The sequence below is a fragment of the Phytophthora parasitica genome, assembly GCF_000247585.1.
Source record: "Phytophthora parasitica INRA-310 unplaced genomic scaffold supercont2.13, whole genome shotgun sequence".
Taxonomy (NCBI): domain Eukaryota; phylum Oomycota; class Peronosporomycetes; order Peronosporales; family Peronosporaceae; genus Phytophthora; species Phytophthora nicotianae.
In genome coordinates this window covers 354,574-377,131 of record NW_008648999.1, presented here as the reverse complement: position 1 = coordinate 377,131, position 22,558 = coordinate 354,574, and the positions used below count along the sequence as shown (strand labels likewise).

The 22,558-nt window shown below is 54.7% G+C and overlaps 12 protein-coding genes across 13 annotated transcripts; 6 read left to right on the top strand and 6 right to left on the bottom strand.

Annotated features, from left to right (window-relative positions):
• Window positions 1–587: 587 nt before the first annotated feature.
• On the top strand, window positions 588–1,676 carry PPTG_07833 (hypothetical protein; the record flags this gene model as incomplete). Its single annotated transcript, XM_008902203.1, has 1 exon — window positions 588–1,676. One exon carries the CDS (start codon window positions 588–590, stop codon window positions 1,674–1,676), a length of 1,089 nt encoding a protein of 362 aa, XP_008900451.1.
• Window positions 1,677–1,779: 103 nt separating this feature from the next.
• PPTG_07832 (hypothetical protein) lies at window positions 1,780–3,202 on the top strand (the record flags this gene model as incomplete). Its single annotated transcript, XM_008902202.1, has 3 exons — window positions 1,780–1,929; window positions 1,993–2,196; window positions 2,279–3,202. The coding sequence occupies 3 exons, from the start codon at window positions 1,780–1,782 to the stop codon at window positions 3,200–3,202; spliced, it is 1,278 nt and encodes a 425-aa protein (XP_008900450.1).
• A 37-nt stretch (window positions 3,203–3,239) lies between these two features.
• PPTG_07831 (hypothetical protein) lies at window positions 3,240–4,628 on the bottom strand (the record flags this gene model as incomplete). Its single annotated transcript, XM_008902201.1, has 3 exons — window positions 3,240–3,437; window positions 3,506–4,384; window positions 4,446–4,628. 3 exons carry the CDS (start codon window positions 4,626–4,628, stop codon window positions 3,240–3,242), a joined length of 1,260 nt encoding a protein of 419 aa, XP_008900449.1.
• A 207-nt stretch (window positions 4,629–4,835) lies between these two features.
• PPTG_07830 (hypothetical protein) lies at window positions 4,836–6,857 on the bottom strand (the record flags this gene model as incomplete). The annotated part of the gene is made up of 1 exon (XM_008902200.1): window positions 4,836–6,857. One exon carries the CDS (start codon window positions 6,855–6,857, stop codon window positions 4,836–4,838), a length of 2,022 nt encoding a protein of 673 aa, XP_008900448.1.
• A 165-nt stretch (window positions 6,858–7,022) lies between these two features.
• PPTG_07829 lies at window positions 7,023–10,557 on the bottom strand. Of its 2 annotated transcripts, none has more exons than XM_008902199.1 (2): window positions 10,444–10,557; window positions 7,023–10,360 (listed from the first exon to the last, which is right to left on the bottom strand). In XM_008902199.1, exon 2 carries the CDS (start codon window positions 10,316–10,318, stop codon window positions 7,310–7,312), a length of 3,009 nt encoding a protein of 1,002 aa, XP_008900447.1. In that variant the 5' UTR covers window positions 10,319–10,360; window positions 10,444–10,557; the 3' UTR covers window positions 7,023–7,309. The 2 variants fall into 2 exon arrangements, with proteins under 2 accessions (XP_008900447.1, XP_008900446.1); XM_008902198.1 differs by having other exon boundaries at window positions 7,024–10,386; window positions 10,444–10,537.
• An 857-nt stretch (window positions 10,558–11,414) lies between these two features.
• On the top strand, window positions 11,415–12,902 carry PPTG_07828 (hypothetical protein). The gene has a single exon (XM_008902197.1). The coding sequence runs from the start codon at window positions 11,506–11,508 to the stop codon at window positions 12,757–12,759; it is 1,254 nt and encodes a 417-aa protein (XP_008900445.1). The 5' UTR covers window positions 11,415–11,505; the 3' UTR covers window positions 12,760–12,902.
• A 294-nt stretch (window positions 12,903–13,196) lies between these two features.
• On the top strand, window positions 13,197–14,441 carry PPTG_07827 (hypothetical protein; the record flags this gene model as incomplete). Its single annotated transcript, XM_008902196.1, has 1 exon — window positions 13,197–14,441. The coding sequence occupies one exon, from the start codon at window positions 13,197–13,199 to the stop codon at window positions 14,439–14,441; it is 1,245 nt and encodes a 414-aa protein (XP_008900444.1).
• Window positions 14,442–14,733: 292 nt separating this feature from the next.
• On the top strand, window positions 14,734–16,359 carry PPTG_07826 (hypothetical protein; the record flags this gene model as incomplete). Its single annotated transcript, XM_008902195.1, has 1 exon — window positions 14,734–16,359. The coding sequence occupies one exon, from the start codon at window positions 14,734–14,736 to the stop codon at window positions 16,357–16,359; it is 1,626 nt and encodes a 541-aa protein (XP_008900443.1).
• Window positions 16,360–16,439: 80 nt separating this feature from the next.
• PPTG_07825 (hypothetical protein) lies at window positions 16,440–17,171 on the bottom strand (the record flags this gene model as incomplete). The annotated part of the gene is made up of 1 exon (XM_008902194.1): window positions 16,440–17,171. One exon carries the CDS (start codon window positions 17,169–17,171, stop codon window positions 16,440–16,442), a length of 732 nt encoding a protein of 243 aa, XP_008900442.1.
• Window positions 17,172–17,454: 283 nt separating this feature from the next.
• On the bottom strand, window positions 17,455–18,330 carry PPTG_07824 (hypothetical protein; the record flags this gene model as incomplete). The annotated part of the gene is made up of 1 exon (XM_008902193.1): window positions 17,455–18,330. The coding sequence occupies one exon, from the start codon at window positions 18,328–18,330 to the stop codon at window positions 17,455–17,457; it is 876 nt and encodes a 291-aa protein (XP_008900441.1).
• A 94-nt stretch (window positions 18,331–18,424) lies between these two features.
• PPTG_07823 (hypothetical protein) lies at window positions 18,425–20,672 on the bottom strand. The gene has a single exon (XM_008902192.1). It carries the CDS (start codon window positions 19,454–19,456, stop codon window positions 18,944–18,946), a length of 513 nt encoding a protein of 170 aa, XP_008900440.1. The 5' UTR covers window positions 19,457–20,672; the 3' UTR covers window positions 18,425–18,943.
• On the top strand, window positions 18,526–22,246 carry PPTG_07822 (hypothetical protein). Its single transcript, XM_008902191.1, has one exon. The coding sequence runs from the start codon at window positions 20,702–20,704 to the stop codon at window positions 21,491–21,493; it is 792 nt and encodes a 263-aa protein (XP_008900439.1). The 5' UTR covers window positions 18,526–20,701; the 3' UTR covers window positions 21,494–22,246.
• Window positions 22,247–22,558: the final 312 nt, after the last annotated feature.

Here is a 22,558-nt window from a genome sequence, read left to right as displayed (position 1 = left end):
GTGCGGCAACGTAAACATTCCACGGTAGATGGTGAAGTGCAGGACTGATGGCAGTGGCCAAACATGAGCATCTCAGACAGAGCACCGAAGTCAACGGCACAAGACTACTCCTGTGTATAGGAATAATCTGTGTGAATCAACGAGTCATCACGTCTAGTGGGGATCCGCGATCGACCACCGGAGCCATCAGGGCATTAATATCTAGGTGTACTAGTAACAGCTGGATTTGAAGGGATATTTATTGTCTGTGTCGATGTCTGTGTCCATTGAGATCGAGCTTGAGGCATGTGAAGACGCGTGTTCCGTGCGTAGTCGTTCAATCGATCGAGGTAGTCCCACAAGTGTTCATTGCGTTCGCGCCTCGCCGAGTAGTAGCAGCACAGAGCAGTTTGGGTAAACTGTGGGCAGTAGCGAATGAACGCATAGCTCAGCAGCTTCCATTTGCGCTTCGTCTTCTTCGTACGTTGACGGAACATACTATTCTGGTCAATTAATTAATTAAATTTTCAAATGATAACAATCATCCATAACAAAGTGTTTGTGTCGTAAACTGAAACAATAAATAATTGGCTTAAACTAGCATTATCATGGCGTCGTTCCAGGGCATAGCGTGGCTGCTGCAAGAGCCCAAGACGACCTTCTACTCGCCGCGCTACAACCAAGAGCCCCTTTCAGTTCGCAGACAAGTGCTCCCGTTTTGGATGCAACCCCAAATCGTGCTGCAGTTGGGTCAAACCGAGTACATAGTACTCAATTCCAGACCGGCGGACGCAACCAAGCGTAGCGGAGACGCCAAAGAGACCAAGAAGCTAATTGAGCTGACGGTGCGGCCGCTGGATGATGTGAGACGCGCCCAATTGTATCAGACTGCGGCCAGAACCCAAGTGCTGGAAGTGTTTGTGGAGGTGGAACCAACTCGCGAGCGACTATTGCGCTGTTTAAGAGGTGAGGAGGTTGTGGATCCAGGGAAGAAACTCCTAGATGACGCCTTTGCGGCGTTGGAGAAGGCACAGCAAAGTAGAGACAAGAAGACATCCATTGAGCTGTATAAGGAGGCGGAGAGAGGCTTCTGGGAGGCTGAAAAGCTGCTGACAGATGAAAGATCGAGAGAGTTTTTGAGAGACAGAAGAGCAGATTTACAGCGCACAATTAGGGAGCTAGAAAGGGAGATGGAGAGGGCTCTTGAGACGCAGAGTGTGCTTCCTCCTCCTGCTGTTGGTTCCCCGCCAATGGTAGAAGTGGTGACAGCACCGCCACCTATGGATATCAGTGCGAGGTTGGAGGAGCTACGTCGGTTTGCAGCGCAGCAGGATAACACGAAGACGCAGGCTCAGCATGAAAATCGAATAGATCTCGCAGCACGATTGGCGGCATTGAAGAATGAGAAGGCGAGGCCTGCTCTGCCAATAGGTGATTTAACAGAAAGACTGCGGAAGCTAAGGGGTGATAATGGATCGGCTGAAGCTGCAAGTGCAGCTGGAGAAGGTAGTTTGAACGGGAAAAGTGCGGTCGATTGCATCATTGAACAGGTGACGGATGAGATCGCACTTGGAATCGGAGACGAAGAAATTGAGAGTGAGGGTTTGGAGGAGAGCGACAGTGACAGCAAGAGCAGTAGCTCGAGCTCTAGCAGCTCTCGGACAGACTACAGTAAACGACGTCAAGAAAAGAAATGAAGGCCCGAGCACACAAAAAAAATGAGCGGAGCGAGTGAAGTCATGGGACATTGGTAATCACTATTAATACGAGTAAAAAATCCTCGTCATTCAACGGGCTACAATGGAGCACGCCGTCCGACTCGACGGAGAACGATTGCTAGGTGTGCTTGAGTCGACAGTCCGGAATCTGGAGCTGCTCGCGACACTTCCAGATACCGTACCTATAGACGGTGACTTTCAACCCGCGGTTCGAGAGGCTTTGCGTCGTCAGGTAAATGTAGCTGCGCATTCAGCCACCGCATTATCACTTATATCTTCTTCGCTCTGTTGTCAGTCGGTTATCGAGGCTGGACTACTGCATTTCATAGAGCAGCAAAATGATCAAAAGGACGACAGACCGGAGACCGAGGAAGATGGCGACGCCAGCGCTGACGAGGACGAATTACAGCACCACACTGAGGTGACTTCGCTGCTCTCCAGGCCTGTTGCCACTCGCCTGTTCCCTAAGACTTTGCATCAGCTACTGCACGGGCTGAAGGTACGCAGCAATGCCACCATGGATGCCGTTGTAGAAAGATGTATCGTGCTAACGTGCAGTTTCCAACGTTCACTTCTGGTAGGAGGATCGATCCGCGCGGGATACGCTACGGAAACTCAGCGCAACTAGCGTGTCACCAGCGATATCACGACTTACGGAGGCCTGGATGCAGCTGATTATCAACACGGAATCGGCGCTGTCTACAAGCTTTGAGCAGGACGAGCGCTTTGCATTGAATCTTCGTGACAGTATGTTGAGGTTACGGGAGGCTGAAGATGACCGGGACCAAGTGGCTTTTGAGCTTGCGCAAGCCCGCGAAGCTCGCACTGCCATGTCAGACAAGTTCACAGCTCAGCGTACTCGACTTGAGGCTCAGCTTCGTGACACGAAGCGCGCTGCTGACGATATTCTTGAGCCTACTGCACGCGATCGAGAAGAGCATCTGCAAGCAGCGTTGTCCAGTTTCGAAACGCAGAACGCAAGCGCGCAGAAGCAAGTCGAAACGATCCAACGTACCATAGCTCGAGTGACGCAGACCAGCCAACAAGTGGAGACTGACGAACGCAAGCACACGCAGCATGCTTCGACTGAGTTGCGTGAGCTCATACGACGCTATGATGACGACATGGAAAAGCTGGATGCCGAGATCGAAGAGGAACGAGCTGAGGTGGATCGCCTTGACAGTGCGAATGCCAAGTTCGCGATGCACTTTGCTCGCATCGACCAGGATCGCCGTAACATGATCGAAGAACAGCGCGCAATCGATCTCGCAGAGAAACTTCGTCGCAACCGTGAAGCCAATCTGTTCGGCTTCGTTCTCAGAATGCAAGCTGTGGTGAGAGGATTCCTGGCACGGAAGCGCTTGCGACTGGAAGCACAACGCAAAAAGAACAGATCGAGGAAAGGTAAGAAAGGGGTAAAAGGGAAGAAACGAGAGAGCAAGAGTCCTAGGCGAAAGAAAACCGTCAAGAAGTCCAATGCCAAGACTCGCACTAGGAAAGCCTGATCCGACCTTACTCTGCAGCTGAATGGACTGCAGTTAGTTACTTCTTCTTCTTGGCTCCACCCTTTTTCTTCTTTTTCTTCTTTTCCATCTCCGCTTTTGCAGCGAACTCTGCTGCCTTGCGAGCTGCGATTTGCCGCATCCGGTCCTCCTCAATCTTGAGATCTCGCTGTCGTTGCTCTTCGAGCAGCGCGCGGTCATGTTCGCGCTCCAGCTTGCGCTTCTCCATCCACTCTTCCTGCAGGCAAGTAATGCAGTCAAACATTTAATTCTAAGCTCTGCGAGTCTCACCAACCATGAACGTACATCTTCCTGTCGTTTCGCCAGTTTTTCCTGCCTCTCGCGCTCTTTATCCGCAGCTTTCCACTGCGCTTCGCGGAACTTAAGCTGCTGCAGTTGTTGCTCTTCAAACAGCACTCGGTTTTTCTTGAGCTGCACATCGAGTGCGACGGCATCTGACGTGGTGATGCGGTTGTTCCCCACATCTAAGCATACCAGCGTAGTGTTACGAGCCATACCCAGCGCCAACTGCTTGCCACCTTCTCCACCGAGTCGCGTTCGCCAAAGGTTCAGCGTGCGCAGCGTCTTGTTCTGGGCGAGCATTTTGCCCAACGCCGCCACACCGGAGAAGTCCTTCTCTTCGTCTGTGAGTGGGTTGCTCTCCAGGTTGAGATACTCGAGACTTTCGTTAGAGCTCAAAGCTTCAGCCAGGTCTTTCGCTGCTGATGGGCCCAGACAATTGCTCTCCAGTTCCAGTCGGCGAAGTGACGTGTTCCGCTTAAGAAACACCGCCAACCACTTGCCCGTCGCATCGTCGAGTGCATTTCGACTGAGATTGAGCGACCGTAACGAGTGCGTGAATGCCAGCGTCTTGCAGAGAGCTCGGGCACCGATACTACTCACACGTAGGTCTGCATGTTTCGGGGTCTCATCAGCCTTGGCGAGGCCAAGCCACACCTCCAATTGCGGATTTTTAGCGATCTCCTCGACTTCTTCACGCACTTCCTTCTCGCGCTCCTGCCTGCGTCGATGCACAGTCTCACGAAGATAACTCTTGGCGGCAAATTGAATCTTCTGCTGCATACGAGAATCCTTCTCCGACGCATGCTCTCGATTGAACTCTTCTTGTAGTCGAGCTGCGTCGTCATTGTAGAATCCTTTTGGTTGAATACCTCGATCAATCATCTGCACACACAACACCGTTCGCTCAGCATACTTCCTCATTATTCAGTAAATATTCATGTACCTCACGGCGGATCTCGTTCTGTGCTAGTGCAAACGCATCGGGAGGTGTGCTGTCGTCGGGCGTCACGCGCGCCATGATGGCATCACGGTCTACAGCCGAGAGTCTCGAGATGTCAATGTCGGCATCGTCGTCCAGCGCCTGTTCCTTCCCACCCACGCCCAGCCCTGAGGAAAGGTCCAGCATCTTGGATGTCCTATGTGACAGGGTTCCTTGTCTTTCGAGTCCTCTCGTTCACTTGATCCGACCCTTCAATGCGTTGCCACCAAACAAACCTGGACACAAACACCACAATACAAACACACACGTACAGCAAAACGTATTTGTATAAGACAATACGGTCGTCCGCCTACAACTGCACTCGTGCTGCAGCTTCAAAACACATCGCTTCATCTATCTATCATCCATCGCTGTTGATACGAGAGTCGATTCCTCCGAACTTGTAGTTTCCTCCTCGAGGGTGTTGGCTCGCTTGGACATCAGATACTCAGTCGACGGAGGGGTAGACGGCGGAGGCGGAATCTCCTCCGTTGCGTCAACGGCAGCGGCAATAGCTCCTGAGGTGTGCTCAGAACTGTCGTCAGTCGACACTGCAGCACTTTCGATGGCGTTGGATACACCCTCGTCCTCAATAGGACCCTGGCCAAACTCGTTCGTGCGCTTGGCATCTACCGGGTACTTCCAGCGCTGGTAAAGGTAAATGAAGAAGATGAGATCGTCACGGAAGCAGCTCAGGCGGTGCATCCACGGCATCTTAATCACGAAGGCAAACAGGTCATCGATGAATGTGTTCAACGACTTGTACACCATGGCACGCCAAGGCAAGTGCGCAACCGACTTGAGTTTGTAGTTGATGTACAACTGAGGCGTCATCATAATGAAGCCAAACGCGTACACAAAGCTGGTCAGACTGGAGATCACCCACGAGTACCAGCTCTTGTGCACACCGTAAACAAGAGTGTAAGCTGCCTGGCCGACGATGAGGGGATACAGAACGTATGACAGGTGAGCCACAGCAACGCGGTCATGCTCAGCTGTCGGCGAATCCTCGTAGCTCTCGGCTCCTGACACGACGAGCTTGTTATTTTCATCGCGCGAGAAGACAACCGCCTTCTTGATCTTCCACATTTCAATAATGAGACCAATACCCGACTGGACCAGAATCAGCCACGAGGTGTCGTTGTCCATCAGGTACAAGAAGATCACAAGCTGGAAGAATGTGTTGAGCACGATGGTACGAAGTGAAAGGCCCGCGAGTGACTTCTGGTTCTTCCAGAAACTCACGTCGTTCTTGAACGCCAGGAAATCGAAGAGCGAGTGCAGTAGTGACACGATCATCGTCACTGCCAGCAGGTACGGGTTCGTTTCAATAAACATGCTCTTCATATTGTCCGTATCGCGTCTCGAAGACGCGCCTGTTGCCTCCTGGTTGCGGAAGTTCTGCTCCATCTGCGTGTACAGCGCATATTTGTACATCGGCAACGGGTAGAACGAGATCTCCAGTGGTAAGGCTGTGAGCGAGTCGTTCACAGGAACCAAATGCTCCTCCAACAGCCAGAACTCGTTCATAAAGAGCACTGGCGCGTACAGTCCGGCTTCCTTATCAATGTCCATCTCGGTGGATACGAAAGGTGGAGGAGGCTGTCTGGTCGAGTACGTCGTATGGTCCAGCACCAAGTTCACGTAGAACGAGGGCTTCCACATGGAGATATACACGTCTGAGTCGGTGTTGGCGAGCTGCTGAGCTTCCTCCTCGGCCTCTTCCTGCTCTTCTTCAGCCGTGCGCGACTCCAGCAGGTTGCGCTTCTTGACAATCTTAGGCGGCGGACGAAAGGCCGTGAGCTCCACTGAGCGGTGGATGGAGCCCATGGCGTCGTACGTGCTGTCTGCTGGATTGGGCGAGCAGCCGTCCTTGGTAACGAACACGTGCGCGTAGAGTGAGCCATTCGACAGCAAATGATCGTCCACCGAAACGTTCATCTCACGAACCCACACGCCGTCCTCGCGCTCGGCGTTGGGCGTGTTGTCGTATGTGAGTGCGTCCTCGAACCAGCGCAGTGCCTCCTGCTCCCTCTCCACGGCGGCGCTGTCCGCAGCATCGGCGAAGGAGAAATGCTCGTCGGGAGTGACATACACTCTGAGATTGATCGGCGCGCCCAACTGGAATGAGTTGCGCAAAAGTTGCAGTTGCGCAGGTGAGCGGGGACCACTATTCGAGTTGTCCGCATTCTTGGCGACCACGTCCTGAACGCTGGACTGAGGTTGGCGGTGTGGCTGCGGCGCGAACATGTTGATAACGGACGTGATCGTGTAGTAGATGAACAGCATGCGCAGCATGGGCCACAGGCGGTCCATCAAGCTCTCCTGCGCAGGTGCCGCGGCACCTTCGGCGGGGGCGGCAGCAGGAGCGGTCATCTCGTCGCTTGTCAACTTCCTGACTGACAAGGGGGAGAGATGCTTACAAACTCCAAGTGTGGAGCCAGATCGACTTTCGACCAATCGTTGAGACGCTTTTCGGTGACGTACACCACTTCAACATGTTGATAGAGCGACTATCAAGACACTACACAAGACCCAAGACAACGCGAATATGAAAACTTATGTTTGTCTTTTAAGACGCAGAGAGATGGGTAAAAAGGCTAAAGCTACTCACATACTAGGCATTAACACCACTACGGGAGGACAGCGCGATGCGGATCCCCTAGTCAAGCCGCTGCTGCTTCCAAGTCAGCAACACGAAGCCGCCAAATCTAAGTCGAGGGGTGGCTGCTCGCTCGCTCGCTTGTTTGTACAGGCGCTGCGCGGTCGCCAGTCTGTCTTCTCGTTTGTCAGCCAACGATTCCGCGAGGATATCTGCCACCACGGGATTAAATCCACACGCCTTCGTCTTCCTCCTCTTCTTCCTCCCCTGAGTCTGAGTCCGAATCCGAGTCCGAGTCGTCCTGCGGGTGCAGGCGGTCCACCATGGACATTCGCTCCTCCGCCTGACTCGTTAGTTTCTTAAATAAACTAATCTGCTCCTCGCTCAGGCCATCGTTGGCCTCGTCATCATCATCGTCCCCGGACATGCTAATAGACATACGAGCACGCTCGATGACGCTGTGAGCCTCGTCCAACTGTCGCGCTAGCGCAAAGTTCTTCTCCTCCACCTCTCGTAGAACATCTTCCTCGTCGCTCATATGCATCTGGTCTTCAGCTTCCTCATCCGAATTCACGTCCGCGTAGTCGTTACCACCCGATGAAGATGCTGTGGCCTCGGCAGTTGTCGTTGGTGAGCCAGGGGCATCCATTGCAACAGCAGCTGCCGCGACTGCAGCCGTTGCGCCAACTGCTGCCGCTGCTGCCATTTCGTGGTGGTGGTTAGCGACAGGAGACGGCATCGGCTCCGGAGAAGTGGCCGGCGACACCGACACCGGCACAGGAGGGGGCAAGGTCGAGTCGGCGCTAATCGAGCGGCTCAACGACAACGGTGTGTCAACCACAGGCGATGGTGACTTTGCTTTGATAGGGCTGGCATGTCCGTTCCTGAACTCTGTATCGTTGTTGGCCAGCAAACTGTTTGTCGATGAAAACGGAGTCGTGCCTAACTGTGGATTCTCGCCAGCTGCCTCAGCCATGGTGCGCGCGCGTTGTGCGCTCAGCTTCTTAGCCAATCCGAGATTGCCTTCTGCGCGAGCACGCTCTTCTTCTTCGAGCAGCGCCTGAGCAAGTTCCTCCAGACCACGACGCTCACGACGAGAACGGTCCGAGTTGCTCTTATGCGGCCTCTCGGGCATCATTGATCCTGAACGACGAAGCTCCTTGATTTCCATCAGCTTGCGTTCTGCTTCCATGCGTGCCTTCTGTTCTTCAGCTTCACGGTTTTCGATGGTCATGCGGCTCATTGAACGCGCTGGTGCATCAGCAGGAGAAGCATCCTCTTCTACCTCAACTGGAGCAGGTGCAGGTGGAGATGGCGGGGCAATCTCAGTTGGCTGTTCTACAGGAGCTGGAACTGGTGTCTCCACCACTGGTGCCGGAGCTTCCGCTGCTGGTGCCTCAGCCGGAGCAGACCCAGAAAGGTTAAGGAACTTGTCCCAGCAGTCCTTGCAGTAATACTCGCCATCGTCATCCATATCCAGCTTTGACTCATTCTCCGTGGTGCCACACTCGGCGCAGAACTTCGCCGTTGGGACAACCACGGGGATGCTCATTACGTTCTGCAAGTCGTCCATAATCTTTTGCACGTGTTCGTTATCCTCAATCACAGGCGGTACAATATCCACGTCGGTGTACGAGTCGCGCTTGAATCCCGAAATCACACCAGCCAGCTCGTGAATCACGTTGTTCTGGCGCTTCACCACCTCTTCAGGCTTGTGCTGTACCGCCAACGCCAGCACACGCTCACGCGACTGCGCTTCGAGGATCTCTTCATACTTCTTAGCCTGGCTCTTCACCTTCTCCAACGCCTCCTGGAGAACCTTTGCCTCCTGTTCTGCACGCGATAGCGCCTCCTTAGCTGGTGTGTTGCGGTCAGCCTTTGCCTGGTTTGAAATGCAAAGCTTGGCCTGAACACGCAACAGATGCGCTTCTTTCGAGCCTTCTTCAATAGCAGTAATGGGGATACCAGCGAAAATGGCGTGGTCCAAGTCTGATCCTTGCGACGCTGCCACCAACTCGCGTGCCACATCCAGAGGAATGCGTTTCTTCCGTTTTTGGCGCTCACGGTCAGATCGGTCGCGATCAGAGCGCTCACGATCGGTTCTTGTGGTTCTGATAGGCGGTGGTGGTCCAACGGGCTCTGGAGGAGCAACGTTCTGGTCGTACAGCGGTACATGCTGGCGACTCGAAACACTACTCACTTCACGCTGCGTGCTAGGATTCGAGCGTACTGACGTCACGGATGCCACCGACATCATCGACTCACGGCGGTTTTTGCCTGGACGGAAGCGCAGCACCGCCGGCTTCGGCGAGTGCTTTAGCATACGTAGAGTGTCCTGATACGCTTCGCCTTCCACTGCCGTGCCGTTAACTGACACGAGCTCATCGCCCACCTGAGCGTTCTGCAAGCCGCTCGCATTACCCTTTCCTGTGAGCTTACTAAGAACTGGAACATCGCGGTATCCAGGCTTCAGCTTAAGACCGAGGTCGCCTTCGCGCCACACGATGTCATACGATCCAATATCACTCGGAATGCCACTCACACTACGACTTCCGCCAGGGGATTCCTGCGAAGACCTCTTTCGCGAGATACGTCGACCCATACGTTTGAACTTGAGCACTGCCGGCTTGCGAATCGTCTTCAGCAGCGAGATCGTGCTGCGAAATCCCAGTGACTTGGTCTCCTGACCGTTCACTGCTACTAGGATGTCCCCCACAGTAGCTCGCTCCATGCCAGTACCGGCGCCTTTACCTGTGATCTTGCGGATGCAAGGCACGTGACAATCATCATCGTCGGGGCGAAGGATCATGCCTAAGGGCCCCTCTGTCCACACCACTGTGTACTGCTCGCGTCTGCGTGTGGTGCTACTGGCGTTCGAAGGGGACTTTCCAGACTCGGACCACGTGGTGCCCGTGGAGCCACGGCTGCGGCGCGAGGAACTGCGCGACGGGTCGCGATAAGCACTGGGGGTGCCCGACATGGCACGAGGCACGCGGAATCGCAGCGTGGCCGGGCGAGGGATCTTCTGCAGCGTCTCAACCACGTGGTCATAGCCCTGGCGGGCCGTGTCCATGCCGTTGATGCTCACTAGCATGTGACCCACAGCCACTTTAGCTAGCGCCGCAGCCGAGTCCTGGCGCGTAATGCGGCCCACAACGGGCGGCATGTCCTCTCCCAGGTCGGGGCGGAGCGTCAGGCCCAGTGGGCCGTCGCCCCACATCACCTCATACTCCATGATGACAGCCTCAAGGTGCTTCTACGGGGTTCGTTTCTCGTCCTATACGCCACCAAAACGCGCCGGAACTGCGGGTAAGCCTCGTATGGTAAGCGTAGATTGCGCTCACAGCGGCAGATACGTACGTGCGCTGCTGTCGGCTGCTGCTACACCGCCTCCGGAAGTCGTCTCGTTCTTCCGCGCTCGCCTTCCGCTTTCCTGCGCAAATGAGTCCCCGCTGGGGGCTGGGAGAAGCAACAAAAAACCTCGGTTAAAGTGCGAGGTTTTTCTCAGATCCACACATAGAAAAGCCATTTCCCCTATGACGCCGGACCTCGGTGGCCGGCCACGGCGGACTGCACTCGCTCGTTTGATAACCTTGGCATTCCTGCTGCTGCAAAGCTTCCACACCGGTCACAGGTTTAGCGGTGCCATGCTAGCGCTAAGGTGCCATGCCATGTCGCTCGCTACAGCTATCGATTACATTGCCATTGGGAACGTGGAAGGAGTTCGGACAACATTGGCGAAGCGATTCGGTTGCCTTTGGATCAAGTGGGCGCTGTGGTACCTTGTTTGCTAGCAGTGCTAAGTTGCACTGGTCACTTCAATGCGTCTTCGTCTTCGCGTGACCCATGCAACTCGATCGGATCAGCTCGGTGATGGTTGGTCTACGTAGATCCTACATTTCTCTGGTTTGGCGCGAACCACCAGGCTATCCATGGTGGCTACCATATTAATAGGAGCGAGCGTCCTCGTCGAGAGCTTCTCGGTGGCGAGGATCGGCGTGTTGACAGGACGCTCAGGAACTCTAGGGCTCACAATCCCAAGATATTGTCTTCTACAGCACACGTCCAGGGCACGCCGCGCAAAAGCTACCGTGAGGCCGCAACGGCAAGTCATCATCGGCGGCGGCACCGACACCAGCGATAAGCCGCTGCGCGGTAGCCATCTGAGTGTGGTGATGGCATGCACGTCCAGCATTGCTCTGTAAACATGCCTTAACTCCAACAACTCCTAAAGTGCATATTCATGCACTGAGTCGGTTATATATGTCGTCGACAAAATATTTTGTGGACCACAAAAGTCGCTAAAAATCGATGCATTCATTCTAGCAGGTGACCACCTGAAATGCCCTGAAAATCGCTACGTGGCGTCAATCGCAAAAGACTGCAGACTCCCGCGTGATCTCTTGACGCTGACCCGACGCCATGAAGGTCTGCGGCCTGACGCTGCTGCTGCTGCTGTGCGCGTGTGTGACCCTGTTGGATCGCTACGCTGCTGCCCTAAAGATGGAGGATATGTCGTTCAAGCCGCCGTTCGAGCTCGTAGACTCGGAAGGCCGCCGCATTGTTAACACCACATGGTCGCACGGCGGCAACGCGGACGTCAAGAAGCACTTCATCCGCCTGACTACTGACCGCCAGAGTAAGCGCGGTCACCTGTGGCAGAAGAACCCTGTCGGCCGCGATGAGTTGTCGGCCATCCTGACCTTCCGCGTCTCAGGCCAGGGCAAGCGCTGGTTCGGCGACGGCATCGGTCTGTGGTTCACAGGCCAGAAGGTTTTCACGCCCGGCGTAAACCACGGCTTCACCGACAAATACAAGGGCTTAGGCGTGGTCATCGACACGTTCAACAACCCGGAGCACAAGGGTGGCCACAAGGACATTAGCGTTTTTGTGAACGATGGCACCAAGAATTATGACCAGATGTACGAAGAGAAGCGCGCTGGATGCAATGCCGCCGTGCGTTACCACGAGCAAAGCGCCAACTTCGACCCGGTACACAGCCTCTCGCGCGTCAAGGTGAAGATCGACAAGACCCGACTGATGGTGGAGGTGGACGAGCACGCCTCCGGTCTGTGGGTGGCCTGTCATGAAATGACTCTGCCCTTTAGCGAGGATTGGTTGCGCACGGCTACAATCGGCATTACGGCGTCTACGGGCGCTCTGGCCGATAACCACGATATCATCCGGTTCGACACGTATTCGGAGTTCATGGACGCGACGATTGGTGCTGTGGACTCGGAGATGGTAATGAACTCGGTGTCGAAGGACTACAAGAAATGGATGGACTCGCCCAACTGCGGCACAGACTGCCTGATCGCTGTGCTGCAGAAGGAGCTGTCGAACTTCCGTATCGATGCCGAACACCGCTTCTCCGATCTTAAGGAGAAGACTGAGAATAACGTTGCGAAGCTCAAGAAGCAGGAGGGTGAGAACGAACGCCGTGTGCGTGAGATTGAGGCCAAGGTCCGGAAGGGCATTGACTCATCGCTCGAAAATACCAAGAAGGTGTTGGGCGACGAGGTGAATGAGAAGATTACGAAGCAGCTCGAGGAGAATCCGGACATCGCCAGTGGCGGCTGGAAGACACCCTTCGCGCTGCTGTTCATCGGCCTGGCTGCTGGTGCTGCTTACGTGTACCGCAAGTACCAGTCGCTCATGAAGTCGCACTTGCTGTAGATCCGTCGGTCGCAGGGGTCACGTTATGTCTGGAGATGCTCACTGCATTTACCTGGCAGCTAACGTCAATAGTGTCCTAACCAAAGTAAACTGCACATTCCTTTGTCGTCGTTCCCATCGTGTCAATCAAACTGTCATCTCACTGTGATCATCGATGTAATGCAAAAAAAGATCACTGTGTGGTCCACCTTATTTCAGTCTGATCACCTCCAGCAATTGGTACCAAGTTGGAAAGGTTTCTATAGACCCACGTGTCCGACATCTACGCAGTCTATCACTCCAGCATTTCTGGCTCCTCGCGCTGTACGCCGATTTTTGCGTCGCTGTTTGTGTCCGCGGTGGATCGAGTTGCTTCTTACCCGAACCACCTCTTTAGCTAGCGCACAGCCAGCTATCTCCGCGCTCCAACCTTTGATCCCATCGCTTCATCCTTCGCAATGTTTCGCCGAGTCGTGACGCTGCTGTCTGCTGCGGCGCTGAGCTCCTTAGCCACCGTGTCGGCCGCCCCGCTGCAGGCACTGACCTTCAAGCAGCCGTATGAGGTGGTGAACTCTGACGGTCGACGTCAGATCTCGGACGACATCATCTACGGCGGCACCACGGAGGTCAAGAAAAACTTCATCCGCCTCACACCCGACCGCCAGAGCAAGCGCGGTCACATCTGGAGCAAGAGCTCCATCAATCGGGATGAACTCGCCACGGTCATCACCTACCGTATCCACGGCCAGGGCAAGAAATGGTTCGGCGACGGTATTGGCCTTTGGTTCACGCATGAGCCACAGTGGAAGAATGGCGACAACCACGGCTTCACGGACAAGTATACGGGCTTCGGTATCGTGCTAGACACGTTCCACAACGTGGAGCACCGTGGCGGCCACAAGGATGTGACAATCCAGGTCAATGACGGCACTAAGCGTCTGGACGACCTCAACGACGAAAACAAAATCGGATGCGACGCCGCCTTCCGCTACCACTCGAACAGTGCCAACTTTGACCCTGTCTACAGCTCGTCACGCATCCGCGTCAAGATCAAGGGCATCGCTCTTGAAGTAGATGTCGACCCGAACAACACAGGTACCTGGACTGAGTGTTACAAGGGTAACCTCCCGTTCCAAAATGACTGGCTTCGTCGCGCTACCTTCGGTATCTCGGCGTCGACTGGCGCTCTGGCTGACAACCACGATATTCTGCGCGTGCAGTCGTTCGACCAGACTAACGACGCCGGTCTAGGCACGGTAGATGCCGAGACGTGGTCGCACAATTACTCGAAGGACTTCGTGTCTCTCATGGAGAGCGATGTGTGCGACCAGTCGTGCAAGGTGACGATCCTGGAGAAGTACGTGACCAACTTCCAGGTCGAGACGGAGCATTGGTTCGAGATGCTCCGCGAGCAGACAGAGAACACTATCAACAAGCTAAAGGAGAAGGAACGCCAGAATCAACGCAAGATCCAGGCGCTGACAGACCGCATGACGACCATGATGGAGCAGAAGATTGGGCAGAAGATGGCGGATGTGCGCTCTAAGGTAAACGAGAAGATCGCCACGGAGGTCGAGGGCGAGCTCACGGTGGCAAGCTCCAGCTGGCGTCTGCCGTTCTTCATTATGCTTGTGCTAATCGCTGGCGGTGTGGGCGTGGCCTACCAGAAGTACCGCAAGCTAGTCAAGAGCCACCTGTACTAAGCCATTTAGCTATTGAATGTGGGTCAATCGTAGTGTTCGCCAGACAAAGCAATTGCAGATTCAGAATTGGTGCCTCCAAGTGTAGAGGGTAACCAAAGACTACGTTCAATAACTCCGAGTTTGGCAGCAAATAGATACAGGGCAGCATGAAGTGCATGTTCATGCTGATCAAAATCTGTGACGTGTGAGAAACTTTTTGTTGGTGTCTTCAGTTTGTTATCGTGCGATTGTAAATTAAAAATAGTCACCTTCAATTGGCAGCACAGTTCATAATTTTCCAGGACCATCGACAATGGGGAAGAGCGCGCGTCTTGGCGGCTTCCTACTGCTGGTGTCGGCACTGGCGCTTGGTTATACGTTCTGGGAAGAGCTGCAGAGCGCGCGTGAGATGCTGCAGCTCACATACGAGCACCGGTCGCTGAGCGCGGAGCGCGATGCGCTACTTAAAAGCGTGACGGTGTACCGCAATGGATACTCGACCGGCGGCGTACAGATGCAGCTGAGTGCAGATGTACTAGCTTCTCGCACTGGTGAAGGAGAGCTAGCGGCGTATTTATCGCAGTTTGTAACAGTGGAAGGGCTTCACGAGTCCGTCGCAGAAGAATTTGAGGATGCAGACGAGAGCAAGGAAAAGGAATACGACGTTCCTGGCGTCATGGCCGACCGCGTGTTCAATGGCCGAGGGGAGCTGCTGCAGAGCTACGCGGACATTCTTTCGGGCGACCGACTGTATCTCGTTGCTCCAGGGCTGCATTTCGTGTGGCCTTTTGTGGAACTTGGCCACCGTGTGACGGTGACGTCCAAGGCCAGCCCGACCAAGGAGCCCGTAATCATCGAGTCCATTTCAGAGTCTCCACGAACATTCCGTCTGCACAATTTTTTCAGTGGAGAGGAAGCTGACAAGCTGATAAAGCGCACACTGGAAATTGACGATCCGAGCAACAAGCTCCAGCAGTCGACCGTGGGCGCAAATGACAGCAAGAACAAGAAAAAGAAGTCCAAACACCGCACAAGCGAGAACGCTTTCGACACGGTCTCAGAGACTGCGATTGCCATTCGTAAGCGTGTGTTCGACGTGCTTGCACTTGGAGAGTTCAAGGAGGAGATGGCGGATGGGCTCCAGCTCCTGCGATACCAACAGAAGCAGGCGTACATTGCCCATGAGGACTATTTCCCGGCTGGCGCGGCCAAAGACTTCAACTTTGACCCGCACAAGGGAGGCTCCAACCGTTTTGCTACTGTCTTCCTGTATCTATCTGATGTCCCGCATGGTGGCCAGACTGTTTTTCCGCTGGCGGAGATGCCTGAAGGTCTACCTGCCGAATATCAGCACCCACCGAACTCGGCTCAAGACTACGAGGCCGCTGGAGCGGAGCTGTTTGAGCCGGGCAGCTGGGAAATGGATATGGTGCGGAAGTGCTCGACGAAGCTGGCTTCGTACCCGTCAAAAGGCGGTGCCGTGCTGTTCTACAGCCAGAAACCGAATGGCGAGCTCGACCCCATGTCACTGCATGGAGGATGCCCTGTGCTCGAGGGCACGAAGTGGGGTGCAAACCTCTGGGTCTGGAACCGACGTCGACACGGCCTGGATTCCGTTGACACTTCATGCACTGTGACCTTCTCGAATCCGACGTCGCGCGAGGTGGGTCTGTATTGGTCTGGCACGCTCATGACTACGCTTAAAGCCAACGGCGGCAGCATTGAGTACAACTCGTTCACGGGCCATCAGTGGGTAATTAAGGACGGTGAAGACATCCTGCTGGAGTACCTGGTCGATGCGGAGGACGGCAAAAAGCAGTCTGTTACTGTTCCGATGGCTAAAGAGCACGCTGCTGCACCGTCGAAGGCTAGCACCGACGTCAAGGCGAAGGTGAAGGTGGATACCAGCGATAAAGTGGAGACTAGGGACGAGCTGTAATACCAACGGAACAACACGGTTCGAACTTCATGTCATCTTCGTCAAAAATCGTGCATTTATCAGTACCGGTATGAGTAATTCTACGCCACCCGGCGTTTCTTGTTCTTGCTGCTGGCGACAAAGACCTTCTCGAGCTCTCCATCTCCGAGCGACTGATTCTGTTTGCTGCTTGTGGGAGCCTTCTGGTGGAAAGTGCGACGTACGTTTTGCATGGCGTCTTGTGCTGCGTCTCCACCTTGCTTCTTGTCGGCCTTCCGTGCCTCCATCTTCTCGAACTGCTTAGACTGCTCCACGCGCTCCAAGTACGCCTCGTTCTCCTTCTTCGCCTGCGCGATCTCCATGCGCAACTTCTGGTCTCGGATACGGTTCTCGTACGCGATCTTCTCAGTCAAGTGATCCCATTTAAAACCCTTGAGATACTTGAGATTCCACATATCATCATGGTAGTAGTCGCGCTTGCGTCCGCCGATCAGCGTCGTATTGAGCATTTTGGCCACGCGCTTCGCCACCTTCTTGTCCTCGAACTCGATCCATCCCTCAGTGTACTTCTGCCGACGGTTACCGCCGCTACTTACGCGTTTCTTGTGCAGCGCTTTGTCTTCTGGCACCAGGTAGATGCGATTCAGCTCGCCGTATTTGCCTATCAGGTAGCGCAGCTTCTCTGGCTTCATGAAGGGCGGAACGCGTGCAATGTACACCACGCCTCGGCGCTCCGCCTTCTCCTTGAACTGCTCCATCTTCTCGCGAGACAGGCCGACAAGGGCGTTGGCCGTAGAGGCATTGGGCTTGGCGGCATCAACTTCAGAAACCATGGTTGTTCTCAGTTTTTGACTGGCGATAAAGGCACCGTATCGTAGAAACGTAACCGGTTACCTCAAGGTTACACAATGTAACCTTAATTAACCTTTTGTTGCGTCGAGCAGCAAATTACAACTCCTGTTCTGCTGATTCCGAGACTAACTTACTGCCGTGCAAATGTACCTGTATACTTGCATTTACCTACTTGTTTATGGACTTAAGTTAATGGTCATATGTGCATTTCGCGCAAAACACATAGATTCCGTCACGTTCTGGCCATCTCGACCAGAGTCTTTGTCAGTGCGCACCCTCGCCAATGAAGTCGAACTGCGAGCAAGACGTGACGATCTCTTCCAGCGAGTTTGTACTCCACATTTGTGGCCACTCGGCTTCAGCCACGGGCTCATCGATCTCTAAGAAGATCTTCGTAAGGTTATTGTCGCCCTTAACGCTGAGCCAAGCAGCGCCAGCATCCAGTGCCATTGTCAATAGTGAGTCGTCTGCTACTACCGGTGCGAATGGGTCGCTGTTAACTGCACAGGCGCCTTCGTCAGCCGAGCGAGGTGAGTCCGACAACTGCTTCGTCATGGAAGGCATTATCGGCAGCCAATCGAACTCTAAAGCCTCGCTCATTTCGACCAGTGCAGCATCACGTTCTGGCACTGAGTCGTCCTGTGCGATATCATCGGCCATCGGCTGTTCAGCCGTAGCTTGTGTCCCAGCTGTAGCCTTCTTTACAACCTGTTTCCTGCTCTTCTCCGTCTTGTTCCTGTTGCGCAGCCCGCGCTGCTGGCGCTCGTGCTTCTGTCTGTACTTCTGCGCATGTGTCATGGTCTGACGCGAGTCCTTCGTGCCCACGTAGTTGGCAATGGCCTTCCAGGGGCCAGACGGGAACTTGTCCAGCGCCACGAGAAAGCGCGCGTGCTCCTCGGGCGTCCAAGCCTTGCCCTTGTTCTTCTCGGTGTTGGAGCGCGCCTTGGGTGCCGTCCGCTGCGCGCGGGAGTGCTTGCGCAGCGACTTGAGCAGCTGGTTGTCCGCGGGCGGCACCGCCTGCACTAGCTCCTTCTGGACGCGCTTGGTGATCGTCATGCTGCTGTCTTTAGCTGTGTCAGTATGTGCAGAAGCACGCAAAATGAAAAGTGGTGCCGCTGGCGTTGCGCTTACGCGTTGCATGCATTCCAGGTGCTTTTTTGCCCTTCCAGTCCGTGAGTGCAGCTCGTTGAAGTGAATACCACGTTCGGCCAATCAGCGACCACAACGCACAAAACTGTCTAACACAGTGTTCTTTATCAGATATCACAGTTTTACCATGTATCATCTTTAATTTATGCCTTCTATACAGCCGTTACTTAATTTGAAGCTTTCTTTTGATATCGCTATATGCAGATACACAGGATCACTTTGTAGGCTCAATCCACGTGGTTACGGTTCGCACAGAGAAAAAGAGGATCCAAGAAAGCAAGCTCAGACTGAAGAGGTGCAAGCCACGTTGCTACATGTATGCGGACGTGCAAGCTGTGCTGGGCACAAGGCTCTCTAGGAAGTCCTGGCGACGGTGCCATGGGGGAGCGCTGTTTGGGAAGCGATTTTGGGCTATCTCCAGCTGCGACAGCTTGGAATCAGCCGCCTTGTGGTGACTGGAGAGACTGAAAGGGGCTCGATGAATGGAGACATATTGTAACAAAGGGATGTTAGGTGGAGACCCAGTCAAGCAAACTAATGACTTGATTAGTGTACCCTGCCGCGTTCGTCAGAACACGCAATTTGGCCAAGATACACGGGGAGTTTACTTACAACAGTCGCAGACAATGGATACATTGAAGCGGTTGTGTATCCTGCAGAACGAATGTGTCGGACGGAGAGATAAGTATTGTGTCGTGCTGCAGTCTATCGACGAATCTCCAGCAGTCCGATGGATTAAGGGCAATCCTGTACAGTAGAGAGGACGAAGCAGCCTTGCCGTCGCATCGACCATTTTCGAGTCCTGAGGCGTCGTCCTGGCGATACCAGGATAGTCACGCTTCAAGCTTGTCATGCATGAAGACGCCCGTACTCTTCGCTGCGAGACACGCCGAGGCGTTCTCTCTTCTCCTCGATTTATCCCATTTATAGGTGCCGTCCGCCATCCGTCCGCCATTCCCCTGGTACACACGCGTACACCGTGAAGTTCAGCAAAGATGCCTTCATCTCGCAACAGGACGATTTTGACCATGGATACGCAGGATTCGCCCAAGTTGACAATGGCATACGTGGCGTGGACCTGGTGCTGCGCGAACACCGCCGCGTTTTCGTCTTGCATGATGTGCTTGCCTTGCCGACCTGACAGCCTATCAGTGACAGGAGGATCTGCTGACGCGCGAAGTGCTCAGTCATCTCCCCACCCAGCCTCCTGCCTGCCGCGTGTGTGGATAACCCACAGGACGCCAGCGTAGCGAACGGATTTTGATCTGGAGCAGCGCGATCGAGCGATCGCCGGCAGGTTACTCCGCGGATACATTGTCTGCGACGTGTTCCAGCAAGATGCTCGATGGCGAAGAAGTCAGGATAGAGCGAGCAAGGACGCGCGGACGAAGGCCACATCAGCGTTGGAGCCGCGCGCGTATTGTTACCAGCTTGTACGTGGAAGTATCCTGACAGGATTTTTGTATCCTGAGCTGGCCGATGAGAAATTGCGCTGAGTCGGCGGCTGAGAACTAGCGTCCTGCAAATGGCAGCGCGGCGGCAACATTATCCTAGCCACCGCGACAGTAGTGATACGGCTCCAATTGCCAACTGCTTCAACTCGGCCGAACGCATGTGGACGAGCCGACCACTGAAACGAGCAATTTTCGCCCAGTCGACTTGGGATATCATTCGCCGGCAATAGCGTCCTCGTTGCAAATTGAGAGACGCTGCGTTAAAATCTGTCAACCAACACGATTGCTCTTGGAATTTCTGTCTCGTGTGCATACAGCGCAATGTGGCGCATGTATGCTGGCGCGGATGCTTACTTTGGTAGTCCGGGGAATCAAGCATTGCCATCGCCACTTTCGAGCCATGAGCATCAACTTCAATGCCGTAGATCGGTGCCCCGTTGCTGGCCATGAGGTGTCCGGTGACGCGCTGAAATGATACTGGACCCATCTGGAGCGTAGCGTTTAGAGACCGGGCGTGTTTTCAAATGCAAGCAGTGCTTGCCATTGTGCTTGGCAAGCCTCTGCGCGCCGCGTTCCAGTGCGGACCTCGTGCGTTCAGCGGCATTAGCGACATGAGCGATGCATTGAGCTGTGTGCCTGTACAAGTACGAGCGGTGTAGCATGAAGGTATTGCTGTGGCGGCAACGTTGCCATTGCCTGGGGCAATTAAGCCATCCCAGCTTCCACCTAACGCACCAACGCACCGAGTGATACGAACGCGCTGTCTGGTATGGTGGACACGATTGCTGGCTCACACGCGCTGTCCGAGGTGCAGTCGATAGGTCGATTCCCGTTCGATATTGTTTATGGTGGGACGCGTGCCGCTCAGGCGTAGTGGCCGTGTCTGCGGCACCAAATGCTGCATTTGAATGTCCCCGGCAGTGGTGACAGACACCCATAGCTCGACAACTGTTAGCTACACTAGGCTGGTGCTGTTACAGCCCTGCGCTGCGATCCAAATTACTCGCAGCCATTGCGACGGGATCCGCTCTCGAAGTCTCCTGAAGAGAGGGTCTACGGTACGTGCTTTGCGTGTGAGCACAGAGAGTGAGCCTCACACTGAAACGATTCAAGTGTCCCAGGCCGGGAATATCGAACGTGGACGGGAGGCTCGCGGCGCAAAGCAGGGCTGGACGGCAAGTAATTTGTCGTCTCGTACCGGTCAATCTGCCGCAGAGCGGGTGATATCTCGGACCTGGTCTACAGTCTGGAATGTCAAGATCGGCCTGCTATCTTGCTTTGTAGCGGGGTTAACTCGGGCTTTATCTGCCCCTATCGCGGGGGTTTACGATTGCAACTCGGCCGATCTGTTTAGCCTCTGCTCGAGAGCGTCATCTCCGCGAGGCAACACCGCGCTGATAAGCTCTCGGAAGAGGGAGAGGCGCTTTGCGCAGCGACAGGGAACGCGGCCAATCCGGAGGGAGCCGCCTGCGCAGCCAGACGCGCTCGGCTCGAGTTTTGTGTCAGTTGAAGATCTTCCTCGCGCGTGCAAAGTGCTGGAACGGGCACTACCGAAGACAGGCAAACAGATCGCAGCATGTCCTTCACCAACATGGTTGAGAGTGCCGCGAGCGAGTGGACGCAGCCGCAGATGGAGGAAGTCAAGCCTGCGCCCGAAGGCCGCGGGATCTGGTCGCCCGAGGAACATCGTCTCTTCGTAGACGGCATCAAGATGTTCCCGTCGGGGCCTTGGAAGGACATCGCTAGCCACGTGGGTACGCGTACAGCGCGCCAGACCATGACCCACGCGCAGAAGTACCGTCAGAAGATCGCGCGGAGACTGCGCAATGTGCGCATGAGCGGTAAGCACAACTTGCCCTTCCTCATGGACCAGGCCTCGCGCTTCAACGCTCTTCTCAGTAGCGACGAACAGTTCAACGATTCGATCCTGGCCACGTCGCTGGCCATCGCAGCCGAACAGGAGCTCGACATGCTAGGCGAGACGGGCGAAGGCAACGCGTCCCCCTCAATGCAGATGCAAATGCAGATGCAAATGGGCATGAGCCCCAGCGCCGCCCAGGCCAACGTCATGATGGAGCCCATGGCCCCCAGCAACACGTACCAGAAGCAGTTGCCGCTGGCAATAGACTTCTCCTCCACGGAAGGCAACCCGTACTATTTGGACGGCCCGTCCTTCGAGCCCAGCGATATCGAATTCGACAAGTGCATGGACTTCTTGATCGAAACCTTCCACCGCGAGACCTGAGCGGGCTGCAGATGCGGTGGACCAAGTCGCTGCTGCTCTCCGGGATCGAAGTGTATTTATTTGATGAGACCCGGCGGGTGGGCGGTGGCTGTGGACTAGAGAGGAGGAGCGCGGGCGAGGCTATTAGTGTTGGTGTGCCTCGCGAGCGAGAAGAATTGTTTAAACCCAGTAATATATTATGGTAAAGAACCATCCTTTTGAACGAACAGCTACATGTAGCATGAGTTAAAGATCTCGAAGTGATATTGACGTGAGCGCTGCGCGCCATCCATCGGCGCCGGTTGGGGGGACACGAGCAACTTCAAGCGATCCGAAAGATACGCTTGTCAACGAAGGCTAGGTTGCGTCTTGGCCGGCGAGTCTCGGCAGCCAACCGACTGACACACCCGAGGATTCCTCGGCGAGGAACCGACGCCTTCGAACGGATGGATGCTCGTGACGTCGCCCTGCCACCCGCATGAGTCATGACAAAGCTTGATTCTCCTGCAGACGGGAAGGCATTCGCAGCACGTTCCTGTGC

What these genes read in the sequence shown, in the direction of transcription:
- PPTG_07828 (XM_008902197.1), top strand. Translation starts at nt 11,506, where the DNA reads ATGAAGGTCTGCGGCCTGACGCTGCTGCTGCTGCTGTGCGCGTGTGTG.
- PPTG_07822 (XM_008902191.1), top strand. Translation starts at nt 20,702, where the DNA reads ATGTCCCCGGCAGTGGTGACAGACACCCATAGCTCGACAACTGTTAGC.
- PPTG_07823 (XM_008902192.1), bottom strand. Translation starts at nt 19,456, where the DNA reads ATGCAAGACGAAAACGCGGCGGTGTTCGCGCAGCACCAGGTCCACGCC.
- PPTG_07829 (XM_008902199.1), bottom strand. Translation starts at nt 10,318, where the DNA reads ATGGAGTATGAGGTGATGTGGGGCGACGGCCCACTGGGCCTGACGCTC.